Source organism: Podarcis melisellensis (genome assembly GCF_964234715.1).
Source record: "Podarcis melisellensis genome assembly, chromosome: 2".
Classification (NCBI taxonomy): Eukaryota; Metazoa; Chordata; class Lepidosauria; order Squamata; family Lacertidae; genus Podarcis; species Podarcis melisellensis.
The window spans coordinates 119,720,815-119,733,554 of record NC_138529.1 but is presented as its reverse complement, the minus strand read 5'-3'; the positions used below and the strand labels follow the sequence as shown (position 1 = coordinate 119,733,554).

Genomic DNA, 12,740 nt, shown 5'->3' with positions numbered 1-12,740 from the left:
GTTTGTTGAGACACTGATTTTCCTGTTCATGAAATGGCTCCCAATATCCTCTTTCATCTACCTAAATAACAATTCAAGATGAATCACAATCATGGGCCTTATCAGTGTGCCTAGGCAATGATTCAAAAGAAAATGGAATCAACTAAACGATAGTTTTATGAAATTATTATTTTCTCCATCATTTCTACAGCTCTCAGGGGGAAAGCTCCATTAAACTCCATGGGATCTACATATGAGTAACCATGCAAGGATGGCTCCATCAGCCCCAGCTCTGACCTGCAATGTGAACAGGCGACAGGGTTGTATCAGCCCTTCTGTTGCACCTCCATACAAGGTGGGAATAGCAGTAACTTCTTTCAAGGTACCCCCACCCTGCAATGTGTGTTTGTAATGCATTAAAAATAAAAGTCTGTGTGGCCCATGCTCATCAAGAAATAAAACGTGAGCCTCAAAAGAGTCTCTTGAGTTCTCTTACTGTATGCAAAGTTTATTATTAAAACTTTCCAGCAGTTTTCCATGGACAGACACTCTGGGAACCCACCTGTAATTTCCTGGATCCACCCTGTATCCCTTTGTTAAAAATGGTGTTATCAGTGAGAAAATTAACCCCCACCTTAATCCCTGGTACTTTCCAAAATTTACTGTTATGGGTGGTGGGGGAGAACACTGGACCTTATGCCAGATAGTATATGCCCCGTTCTCAAGAGACGGTGTTCTCACATTTCTCTCCAGTGTGAATTATCTGGTGCTTTCTATAACCCGCACTGTAAGTAAAACATTTCCCACACACGGTGCATTTGTATGGCTTCTCCCCCGTGTGGGCTCTCTGGTGGACAACCAAGGTAGACTTGTCAGGATAACATTTCCCACACTCAGGGCACTTAACTAATGGGGCCTCCTGCTGCTGCCATGCCGCCGGAGCACTATTTCTGTTCTCATCCTGAAGCAAAGTTCTTAACCTGAAGCACTATTTCTGGGTTAGCGGAGTCTGTAACCTGAAGTGTATGTAACCTAAAGTGTATGTAACCCGAGGTACCACTGTACATTAAAACATCAGTCATTAAAAACTTCCCTAAACAGGGCTGCTTTCAGATGTCTTCTAAAAGTCAGATAGTTTTTTACTTCCTTGACATCTGATTGGAAAGGCGTTCCACAGGGTGGGTGCCACTACCAAAAAGTCCCTCTGCCTGGTTCTCTGTAACGTCACTTCTCGCGATGAGGGAACCGCCAGAAGGCCCCCGGAGCTGAACCAGTGTTTGGGCTGAATGATGGGGGTGGAGACGCTCCTTCAGGTATACTGGGCTGAGGCCGTTTAAGTCTTGAAAGGTCAGCACCAACACTTTGAATTATGCTTGGAATTGTACTGGGAGCCAATGTAGGTCTTTCTAGACCGGTGTTATGTGGCTGACCAGCGCAACCAGGGCAGTTTCTGTCCCATGATGAGGCCTGAATCCCAACTGGAATTCCTGCCAAGAAAAAACCAGGGTGTGGCGAGGATCCCGATCCCCCACAGAAGCACCAGATCTGAGTATCTTGACAGTTTGTCATCAAATGCTCTTGTGAAAGATTGACACACGTCTCCAGCCTCTCCATTTTATCACTGCAACAACCCTGTGAGGTGGTTTGGACTGAGAAATGGTGACAGTTGCTCTGATACAGACCGTGTGTATAGTAGAAAACAATTAGTCTCCACTACAAAGGATGAGTTTCAAAGCTTTATTGCAGAAGAGTTTTAAAAGAGTTGAAAATAAAGCTTACAAAGATACAAAGTAATACATTGCTCTGCTGAGTTCTTGGGTTCCATTTTCTGCCAAAAGAGACCACTCGGGTTTCCAGCAATGAGTCATCATTTAGCCCAGGATTTCCCAAACTTGGTTCTCCATCTGTTTATGGACTACAACTCCCATCATCCCTAGCTAGCAGGACCAGTGGTCAGGAATGATGGGAACTGTAGTCCAAAAACAACTGGAGACCCAAGTCTGGGAAACCCTGATTTAGCCGAAACCCTCAAAACAGAAACATCCCACAATTTGTTGCAGACAAACCTATCCTGTCTAATGCAAACTTCCTAAGCACATATATTTAATACAGTTCATCAGCCAGTATTATTGATCGTGAAACTTACTAAGTTCAAAATGCAAAGGGACACATGATCAGATTAGCTCTTATTTTAAGAAGACGAGGGTTAGCAAATTGATTAAAGTGTGGATTCTGACTAAACATCAGGGAGAACTTTCTGACAATAAGAGCTTTTCAGCTGGGGAACAAACTCCTTTGGTGGGTTGCGGACTCCCCTTCACTGATTAAAATTCTCCAAAGGCCATCTGTCATGGATTCTTCCGTTGAGATTTTAGTACTGCAGGAGGTTGGACTAGATGTCCCTTAGGGCCCTTCCCATTCTACAATTTTATGGCTCTATATTTTGTGTGACAACAGTAAAATGTGAGTGAAAATTGTTCCACAATCCATATATTTAAATTGTTTCTCTTATGTGAATATGAACATTCCAGTTTGACTGAAGCTCTTTCCACACTCCGAGCATTTAAGTGGTTTCTTCCCAGTGTGAATTTGTTGATGTGAAGGTGTGATTACTAGCTGAACCACTTTCCACACTCCATACATTTAAATCGTTTCTCCCGTGTGAGTTCTCTGGTGTAAAGTAAGGGTTGTCTTCCGTGTGAAGCTCTTCCCACACTCCATACATTTAAATGGTTTCACTCCTGTATGAATTCGTAGATGTTTTGCATGGGTTGAATGATCAGCAGAAGTCTTCCCACACTCCTTACATTCAAATGGTTTCTCCCCTGTGTGAGACCGTTGATGAATATTAAGATTTTGCCTCATACTGAAGCACTTTCCACACTCTGTGCATTTAAAGGGTTTCTCCCCTGTGTGAATTCGTAGGTGTTTTTTAAGGTTTCCACTTTGATTGAAGCAGCTTCCACACTCGTTACATTTAAATGGTTTTTCTCCTGTGTGAATTCGTAGATGTTTTATATGGGATCCTTTATCTACAGAAGTCTTTCCACACTCCATACATTTAAATGGTTTTTCTCCTGTGTGAATTCGTAGATGTTTTATATGGGATCCTCTATCTACAGAAGTCTTTCCACACTCCATACATTTAAATGGTTTCTCCCCTGTGTGAGTTTGCTGGTGTGTAGTAAGGGAATGCTTCCTGCTGAAACACTTTCCACACTCCATACATTCATATGGTTTCTCCCCTGTGTGAGTTTGCTGGTGTGTAGTAAGGTATTGCTTCCACTTGAAACTCTTTCCACACTCCATACATTCATATGGTTTCTCCACTGTGTGTGTTTGCTGGTGTGTAGTAAGGTAATACTTCCATCTGAAACTCTTTCCACACTCCATACATTCATATGGTTTCTCCACTGTGTGAGTTTGCTGGTGTGTAGTAAGGGAATGCTTCCATCTGAAACACTTTCCACACTCCATACATTCAAATGGTTTCTCCCCTGTGTGAGTTCGCTGGTGTGTAGTAAGGTATTGCTTCCACTTGAAACACTTTCCACACTCCATACATTCATATGGTTTCTCCACTGTGTGAGTTCGCTGGTGTGTAGTAAGGTATTTCTTCCACCTGAAACATTTCCCACACTCCATACATTTGAATGGCTTCTCCCCTGTGTGAATTCTTTGATGTGAACTAAGGGATGAATGATCAATGAAGCACTTTCCGCACTCCAAACATTTAAAAGGTTTCTCCCCTGTGTGAGTGAGTTGATGCTTTGTACAGTTTCCACTTACACTGAAGCACTTTCCACACTCCAAACATTTAAATGGTTTTTCTCCTGTGTGAATCCGTTGATGTCTTGCATGGCTTGCAGAATCAGCAAATGTCTTTCCGCACTCCATACACTGAAATGGCTTCTCCCCTGTGTGAGTTCGCTGGTGTAAAGTAAGGTTTTCCTTCCGGCTGAACGACTTTCCACACTCCGTACATTCATATGGTTTCTCCCCTGTGTGAGTTCGCTGGTGTAAAGTAAACTTTGTCTTCTGGATGAAGCACTTTCCGCACACCATGCATTTAAATGGTTTCTTCAATGAAATTCCAGGTGAATTCTGACTATTGTTTCCATCACCTGCTTGGGGAGGAAAGAAAATCCTGTTAGGCTTCCAAGGAAGAGGAAGGAGTAACATAACACACATAGCACCTCTTATTTCAATATCATCTCTTACGTTCTCCCTTTTCATGTTCCATTTTTTTAGGAATACACCAAAAAAATGTCAAAATATAGTAATGCCAGGTGTTACAATCTGGGCAGCAAATGAAAACAGTGTTTCCCAACCGGTGTTCCGCGGCACACTAGTGTGCCGCGAGACGTTGCCTGGTGTGCCGTGGGAGGGAGGCGGGCGAGTCGGGCGGCGAGAGGCGCAGGAGGAGGAGGAGCAGGAGAAAGCCGTTTTCGGCGCGGGGAGGTCGGCGCCCGGCGTAAGAGGCTTTGGTGAATGGCCGTAAGAGCGTGCGAGGCCGCAGCAGCGGCAGTAGTAAAGTAGCAAAAGCTTGAAAGCCCAAGCCAAGCTCACCCGCAGGAGGAGCAGCAGCAGCAGCACTGAGGAGTGGGAGGAGGCGGCGGCACCCCGCGCACGCGCCGGCGGTTTTTGGTACCAAGCGGAGAGAGGGAGATGCACACGGCACACTCGAGCTGAGGTAGCTATAAAAACCCCGTTGGTTCGCATTCCCTCTCCCATAAAGGCCGGCCGGCTCTGAGGTGGCGGCGGTGGCGACATGGCAAGAGTAGGGGGGGCCGGGTAGCTGGGATCCGCAGCGCGGCAGGGCAGGCCCCTCGCCAGCCTGTGGAGAAAAATGAGGCGGGGTTGGTTTGCCGTTTCCCGCCGCCGCCTCACTGCCTCCCCCCCCCCAACACTGTTGCTAAGGGGGCTTGGTGGGCGTCAGAAGGAAACTAGGATAACGTGTGAGGGGATTGTGTTGGCCGGGGGGGGTTCTTTTCCACACAGCCCGCCACCCCATTCTCATCCTTTCCCTCAGGTGAAGCTGGTTGGGGTGGGGTGGGGTCGCAATGGCGGGGGGGGGGGAGAGAGACAAAGCACCCCTTGGGCCTCTTTGTTGCTGCTGCTTTTTGTAAGCTGCCTCCTCAGGTGTGGCTGAGGAGAAGGCGAAGCAGACAAAAGGCTCTTGCTCCCAAGGCGAGTTTCCAAACACGTGGAAAGTGCAATCTTGAAATGTTCACACTCACCAAGCAATGGCAAGGTGTTCACACTGCTGCAGTGTGTGAGATAATAGGTAACCATTTAAAAACTCTCGAGGGGAAGTTGTCATTTTATTTCTCTTCAGTCTCCACTGAATGCCTTGACTGGGTTAGGGACCCTTATAGCTCAGCATCAGTTGGTGGAAAGGACATGACTTTACAGGAGCAGGAGGAACTAACTGAACTGAGACAAAATCGTGGTTTCAAGCTAAGATTTGCTGATCTACCTTTGGACAGTTTTTGGTTGGAAACTGCCAAGGAGTTCCCCCTTCTGGCAAACAAAGCTATTTTGACATTGCTCCCATTTTCCACTACATATCTCTGTGAGTTGAGCTTTTCAAGCATGATTGCTATAAAAACTAAATACAGAGAGAGACTGAGAGCTGTTGACGAAGAGCTACGTGTGTGTCTTTCTTCGATTCCAGCCAGAATATCAGCTTTGTGTTCAGCCAAACGGGCCCAGGTTGCGCACTGAATAAAGTATTTTATAATTTTTCATATTTCTGTTTACTTACTATTTCATAATAAAGTAATTATAAAATACTATCTTTGTGTTTATTTGATTCCTATTAAAGAGAGTTACTTTATATATAGTCAATATAGGCACAGAGTTAATTTTTTAAACATTTTCTAATGGTGGTGTGCCTCGAGATTTTTTTCATGAAACAAGTGTGCCTTTGCCCAAAAAAGGTTGGGAAACACCGGCTTAGATGAAGGGTGGTATATGAACAATTCTATCTAGACTTGGAAGAGACCCCGAGGGTCCTCTTGTCCAAACTTCTGCAATGCAGCAATCTCGACTTAAGCATCCAACCTCTGCTTAACAGGCTTCAAGGAAGGAGAATCCACCACCTTCAGAGGGTGTCTGTTCTACTGTTTAGCTGGATTCACATTTCTTGTAATCTGAATCCGTTGGATCAGGTCCTACCCTCCAGAGATGAAGATAACAAGCTTGCTCCATCTCCACGTGACAGCACTTTAGATAAGATATCTGAAGTTAATAATAATAATAATATTTTTTATTTATACCCCGCCCTCCCCAGCCAAGGCCGGGCTCAGGGCGGCTAACAAGAAATAATAAAAATAAGTTGAATGAATACAACTTAAAAACAAAATTAAAATACAACATTAAAACATTGAAAACATTAAAATATTAAGATGTGGCCTCATCGCAGGTGGAGAAAGGAAAAGAAAAAAGAAAGAGGGGGAGGGAATCAAATTGGCTCCAAGCCAAAGGCCAGGCGTAACAACTCTGTCTTACAGGCCCTGCGGAAAGAAATCAGATCCTGCAGGGCCCTGGTCTCATGAGGCAGAGCGTTCCACCAGGCCGGAGCCAGAGCTGAAAAGGCCCTGGCTCTGGTTGAAGCCAATCTAACTTCCGGGACCACTAGGGTGTTGCTATTTATGGACCTTGAGGGTCTCTGTGGGGCATACCAGGAGAGGCGGTCCCATAGGTACGAGGTGTACGAGGAAGATGGCATATCTCTTCCTAGTTTCCTTTCATTCAGGCTTAGCAAACCCAGCTTCCTCAGCTATTCTTCATAAGGCTTGGTTTCCAGTCCTTTGATCATGTTAAGCTTGTGGTCTACTAAGGCCTTGAGACAGGTACTACTGGCAACCCAGGCGTCCTCCATCTTATATATGTGCAGTTGGTTCTTCTGGCCTCATTGTAGAATCTGATATTCAGTCCCCACTGAAATTCATTTTTGCCCAGTACTCCAATCAGTTATGGTAATATTGAATCTCCCACTTTGGCATAATCTGCACATTGGATGAGTAGCCATCCCCTCAATTCCTTCATCTAAGTTGTTTATAAAGATGTTGAACAACAAGAGACTCAAGACTTTTATTGTTTTTTACCTCCCTTGTATGCCCAAGCTCATTCTTATCTTTCGTCTGCATGATCTTATCCTTGTTACTGCTGGCTACTCATTTATACTCTTCCTTCATGATTTCCCCTTTCTTCCATTTCTTATGCCCGCCTTTCTTAAATTTCAGCTCATCCGAAAGCTCCACATCTGCTTCTTTATGATCCCATCAAGAGCAGTCAACCTCCCAGCCATCCAATCTAGGGAACCACCCATTAACTGGGCCTTTGTCAGCTTCAGTTTGTTGCCTCTCATCCAGCCTATTACCGAGGCAAGACAATGGTCTAGCACACCTGCTGCCTCACCTGTAGATGTAACTGAGCAATAGAGCCGAGTGTCATCAGCATATTGCTGACAACATACTCCAAACCTCTGGGTAACTCCACTTAGTGGTATCATATAGATGTTATACAGCACAGGGGATAAAAATGAACCCTGAGAAATCCCACATTGAAGGTTCCACAGAGCTGAAGGATACTCTCCAAGCAACACCCTCTGAAAACAACCGTCCAAGTAAGATAGGAACCACGGCAAAGCGGGGTCACCCACCCCCTAACGCAAACAGCTGCTCTACAAGGATACCATGGTAGATGGAATCGAAAGCCGCTGAAAGGTCAAGAATTAGTAGGGACACGGTTCTGCCGTCTCTTTCCCAACAGAGGTCATCCTACAGGGCAACCAAAGCAGTTTCTGGGCCAAAACCCAACTAAAATGGATCTAGAAAATCAGCTTCCTCCAAAACCACCTGGATTATGTCTGCAACCACACATTGCCCAAGAAGGGGAGATCAGCAACTAGCCAGGAGTCCTGCAGATGAAATAGCACCTAAAATTCAAATGCCTGGGAAAAGGTTTTCCTCTTCATCCATCTATGTCCCCATCTCCACTCCCCTGGAACTCACCAGATGTCTCTGAGGGCCCTGGGAGAAAATGCCCAGAGGTTTTGGGGAGGGATGCAGGAGGCAGTCTGATAAGGTCAACTGTCCATCTTCCTCCTTCCATCCTTACTAGGTTTGCAGGTTCAGGCACTTTGGTCCTTCCTGACTGAGGAGCTCAGAAGCTGCAGGTTCCTGGGAGGGAGGAAGAAGCAAAGGGAGCCTCAGAGGCCCTGCAGGGATTCTCCTGCCCAAAACATTCTGCTGCCCCTAGAAGAGTCCCAAAGGGGTTCCCCCTTCCCAACAGGAGCCCCATTTTAAAAGTTTTTTTGGTTATACCAGTTTAATCTGTCCTTCCCCCCCCCCCCCCAGGGCTTAAGGTAAAGGTACCCGACCATTAGGTCCAGTTGTGGCCGACTCTGGGGTTGCGGCGCTCCTCTCGCTTTACTGGCTGAGGGAGCCGGCGTACAGCTTCTGGGTCATGTGGCCAGCATGACTAAGCCGCTTCTGGCGAACCAGAGCAGCGCACGGAAACGCCGTTTACCTTCCCGCCGGAGTGATACCTATTTATTTACTTGCACTTTGACGTGCTTTCAAACTGCTAGATTGGCAGGAGCAGGGACTGAGCAACCCACCGGGGCTTACTTATGAGTAAATCTTCACAGGGCTGCTTTCTGACATCCAGAAACATGCACCAGGTGAGAGACACAGCTCAAAGTTTAAACAAGTTGTGGCGTCTTGGAGGGGATGGGTAGCCCCAGACCCCTGCAGAGACTGACCCAGGTGGGCCTTTGGTCTAATTCGGTGTCATGCAGCATCCTACCTTGGGAGCCCCCAGGCACTGGGGGAGAAGCAGTTTCCAAGTGGGAAGGGGGAGAAAGGAATTCGCGCCCCCCCCCTTTATGGATGTGACTTTAAGGAGACTCCTGGGCAGAAGGGAGAAACCAAGGCACCCCCTCCGGAGATTCCCTCGTCCAAGATGGAGCCCTTTCTCTCAAGCCCCGCCCCACATAACTGAGCGCGTGACACAGTGTGTATGCATGTGTATATATACACACACACATACACACAAACACAAAAGCCCCCTCAAGTGTTTCATTGTGGTGGCCAAAGCCCTCCCGGCCCCATGGATTTGTCTCCAATGCTCCACCCCCCCAGAACCAGAGAACTGTGGAGCTGGAAGGGACCCCTAGAGCCCCTTCTCTCAAGCCCCGCCCCACATATCTGATCACGTGACACAAGCCCCCTCAAGTGTTTCATTGTGGTGGCCAAAGCCCTCCCGGCCCCATGGATTTGGCTCCAATGCTCCACCCCCCAGAACCAGAGAACTGTGGAGCTGGAAGGGACCCCTAGAGCCCCTTCTCTCAAGCCCCGCCCCACATATCTGATCACGTGACACAAGCCCCCTCAAGTGTTTCATTGTGGTGGCCAAAGCCCTCCCGGCCCCATGGATTTGGCTCCAATGCTCCACCCCCCAGAACCAGAGAACTGTGGAGCTGGAAGGGACCCCTAGAGCCCCTTCTCTCAAGCCCCGCCCCACATATCTGATCACGTGACACAAGCCCCCTCAAGTGTTTCATTGTGGTGGCCAAAGCCCTCCCGGCCCCATGGATTTGTCTCCTATGCTCCACCCCCCGAACTGTGGAAATGGAAGGGACCCCAAGGGTCATCTAGTCCAACCCCCAGCAATGCAGGGGTCGCAAGGAAAGCATCGCCCAAGATGGATGCCCACCCTCTTTCCCCACTTGGAGCCCTCTCTTCTCAAGGGGCGCCCACTTCCGAGCCCCCCAAACAACCCCCTACTCCCTCCCCCGGGGTCATGGGTGGGTGGGGTGTGCTGGGACCTCAGAGGCCTTGGGAACCATGGCTTCCCTTCCCCCCACCCACCCAGGGGATCCTCCCATTCATCTCTCAGCCCCCCAACAGCCTCCTCTGCACCCCGCCCCGCCCCACAGCCTCCCCTTCGCCCACAGGACTCACCGCCCCAGAGGCCTCCAAGACAAGCGGAAAGAGGAGGCGAGGCGGAAGGACGGAAAGAGAGAGGGGCCTTTCCCAGGCCACTCTAGGCAACCGGGCTCTCTCGCTCTCCTTAACCCTTACGTGGCCTCGCCGCTCAATGATTCCTGCCCAGGGAGAAAGTGGGGGGCATCCGAATCCCGCCAGATTCAGGACATGACTCGGCAACGCTCAGCTGGGCTCCCACGCTGGGAAAGGTGGGATGGCTCCGTGGCTACAAGATGAGGCTCTTCCTCTCAGGGTTGTGGGTTCGAGACCCATGTTAGGCAAAAGAGCCGTGCATTCCAGAGGGTTGGGCTAGATGACCCTCGGCTCCCCTTCCAACTCTATGATTCTCTTTTTTTTATAATAGATTTTTATTAAGGTTTTTAAGGTTACAGAAAGAAAAACAGAAAAAGTTAAACAAACAAAACACAAAAAAGCAGGGGGGGAAATGACAAAAAAAGAAAAAACACAGACAATTAAAAACAAATCAAACCTTTACATAACTTTCTTTCCTTTGCTTATTTCCCTGACCTCCTCACACCTCCCTTTTTTGTATTCTAGTTCAATTAGATATTTCAGCAAATCCTTTCCATCTTTGTTTTTATCCTAAACGTTTATCTTGATATACTATAATTTTACATTCTCCTCTTTCGCTAATTAACAATCCATTTTTACTTAATCCCTTATAACATTTCTGCTAAAACCACATAGTTTCATTCCAACATCCTTCTAACATTCCTTAATTTTACAATGTTTCTGTAAATAAGCTTTAAATTTTTCCCAATCTTCTTCCACCGACTCTTCTCCCTGGTCTCGGATTCTGCCAGTCATTTCCGCCCATTCCATATAGTCCATCACTTTCATCTGCCATTCTTCCCGGGTGGGTAGATCTTGTGTCTGATTCTATGATTCTCAGGGGTGCCGCCAAAGAGTGGTTCAGGGGCGGGGGGTGGGGGAGACAGGGCTAGGCTGCAGGACCTCAGGCCCAATAGGGGGCAGGTTGGCTTACAATAAGAGAATCGGGGAATGGGAGAGTTTGAAGGGGACCTCCAAGGGTCATCCAGCCCAACCCGTTGCTATGCTGGAATCTCCACGGAAGCATCCATGAGAGATGGCCTCCCCCTGCGAGTCTGCACCCACCTGGTCCAAGGAGGATGCCATGCCTGGCCCCCGTTCAAAGCAAGAGAGCCAGTGTGGTGTAGTGGTTAAGAGTGGTGCACGCACTCGTAATCTGGTGAACCGGGTTCGATTCCCCGCTCCTCCACATGCAGCTGCTGGGTGACCTTGGGCCAGTCACACTTCTCTGAAGTCTCTCAGCCCCACTCACCTCACAGAAACCATTAGGCCTAGGATTAAAATGGAATTAAATTTATAAATAAGAAAATGTACGATAAGGAAAGCTATGTAATATGATTAGGACTGTGATATGATCTTCTGAAACTCTGATATTGGAAACTGCTACATATAATTACTAAGAAATTCGGATGGAAGAGATTCGAGGAAGTCAAATACTATTTTTTATGAAATTGGATGGTACTTAATTTTAATTAATTAAGTGGTAATATGTTGTATGTATCTTTTTTCCTTTTTTCTATTTCTTTTCTTTTTTGTTTGTCTTTATTATTGTTAATCTTTTCTTTCTTTACTATGTTTATTTACTGAAAATAATAAATATTATTTGGAAAAAAACAAAACAAATGGGACCCATGCAGCCTCACCACAGGTGCCCTGGGGTGCCAACCTGAATAAAATTTTGCAGGGTCCAGGTAAGCCCCGCCCTGCATAACGGATCACAAGAATGCACTTCATTTGATCGCTCACTGTTGCCTCTCCAGGTGTTCAAGCTGTTCTCAAAGAGTGCAGATGAGGAACACTTGGCCCTCAAGGGGAAAAAGGTTTGTTGACAGGTTGTCATCAAATGGTCTTGTGAAAGATTGACACACTCCCCCCCTCCTTTGCATGGATGCCTCCAATATAGGAGTTGGGGCAATTCTTTCCCAGAATGGCGAGGAGGGATGTCTGCACCCCGTCCTATAGTTAAGTAGGAAACTCTTGGAGAGGGAACACCTTTCAGTTAATGTTTAGTCATTGTATGGGCTTGTTGTTGTTGTTTAGTCGTGTCCGACTCTTCGTGACCCCATGGACCAGAACACGCCAGGCACTCCTGTCTTCCACTGCCTCCCACAGTTTGGTCAGACTCATGTTTGTAGCTTCGAGAACACTGTCCAACCATCTCTCCTCTGTCGTCCCCTTCTCCATCTTTCCCAACATCAGGGTCTCTTCCAGGGAGTCTTCTCTTCTCATGAGCTGCCAAAGTACTGGAGCCTCAACTCCACGATCTGTCCTTCTAATGAGTTATGGTTTTCCCAGAAGTGATGTATGGAAGTGAGAGCTGGACCATAAAAAAGGCTGATCGCCAAAGAATTGAGAGTCCCATGGACTGCAAGAAGATCAAACCTCTCCATACTGAAGGAAATCAACCCTGAGTGCTCACTAGAAGGACAGATTGTGAAGCTGAGGCTCCAGTACTTTGGCCACCTCATGAAAAGAGAAGACTCCCTCGAGAAGACCCTGATGTTGGGAAAGATGGAGGGCACAAGGAGAAGGGGGCGACAGAGGACGAGATGGCTGGATAGTGTTTTTGAGGTTACCAGCATGAGTTTGACCAAACTGCGGGAGGCAGTGGAGGACAGGAGTGTCTGGCGTTCTCTGGTCCATGGGGTCACGAAGAGTCGGACACGACTAAACAACAACAAATTGCTTGAA

At 47.2% G+C, this 12,740-nt stretch overlaps 1 protein-coding gene across 2 annotated transcripts; it reads right to left on the bottom strand.

Moving 5' to 3' along the window:
• Nucleotides 1-1,702: 1,702 nt before the first annotated feature.
• Nucleotides 1,703-8,168, bottom strand: LOC309364721 (uncharacterized protein). 2 transcript variants are annotated; one of them, XM_081902522.1, is made up of 2 exons: nt 8,001-8,168; nt 1,703-4,106 (listed from the first exon to the last, which is right to left on the bottom strand). In XM_081902522.1, exons 1-2 carry the CDS (start codon nt 8,098-8,100, stop codon nt 2,623-2,625), a joined length of 1,584 nt encoding a protein of 527 aa, XP_081758648.1. In that variant the 5' UTR covers nt 8,101-8,168; the 3' UTR covers nt 1,703-2,622. The 2 variants fall into 2 exon arrangements, with proteins under 2 accessions (XP_081758648.1, XP_081758649.1); XM_081902523.1 differs by having other exon boundaries at nt 1,703-4,103.
• Nucleotides 8,169-12,740: the final 4,572 nt, after the last annotated feature.

Coding starts and splice junctions, on each gene's coding strand:
- LOC309364721 (XM_081902522.1), bottom strand. CDS start 8,100: ATGGAAGGAGGAAGATGGACAGTTGACCTTATCAGACTGCCTCCTGCA. Junction 4,107..8,000: donor AGGGCCCTCAGAGACATCTG/GTGAGTTCCAGG, acceptor TTCCTCCCCAAG/CAGGTGATGGAAACAATAGT.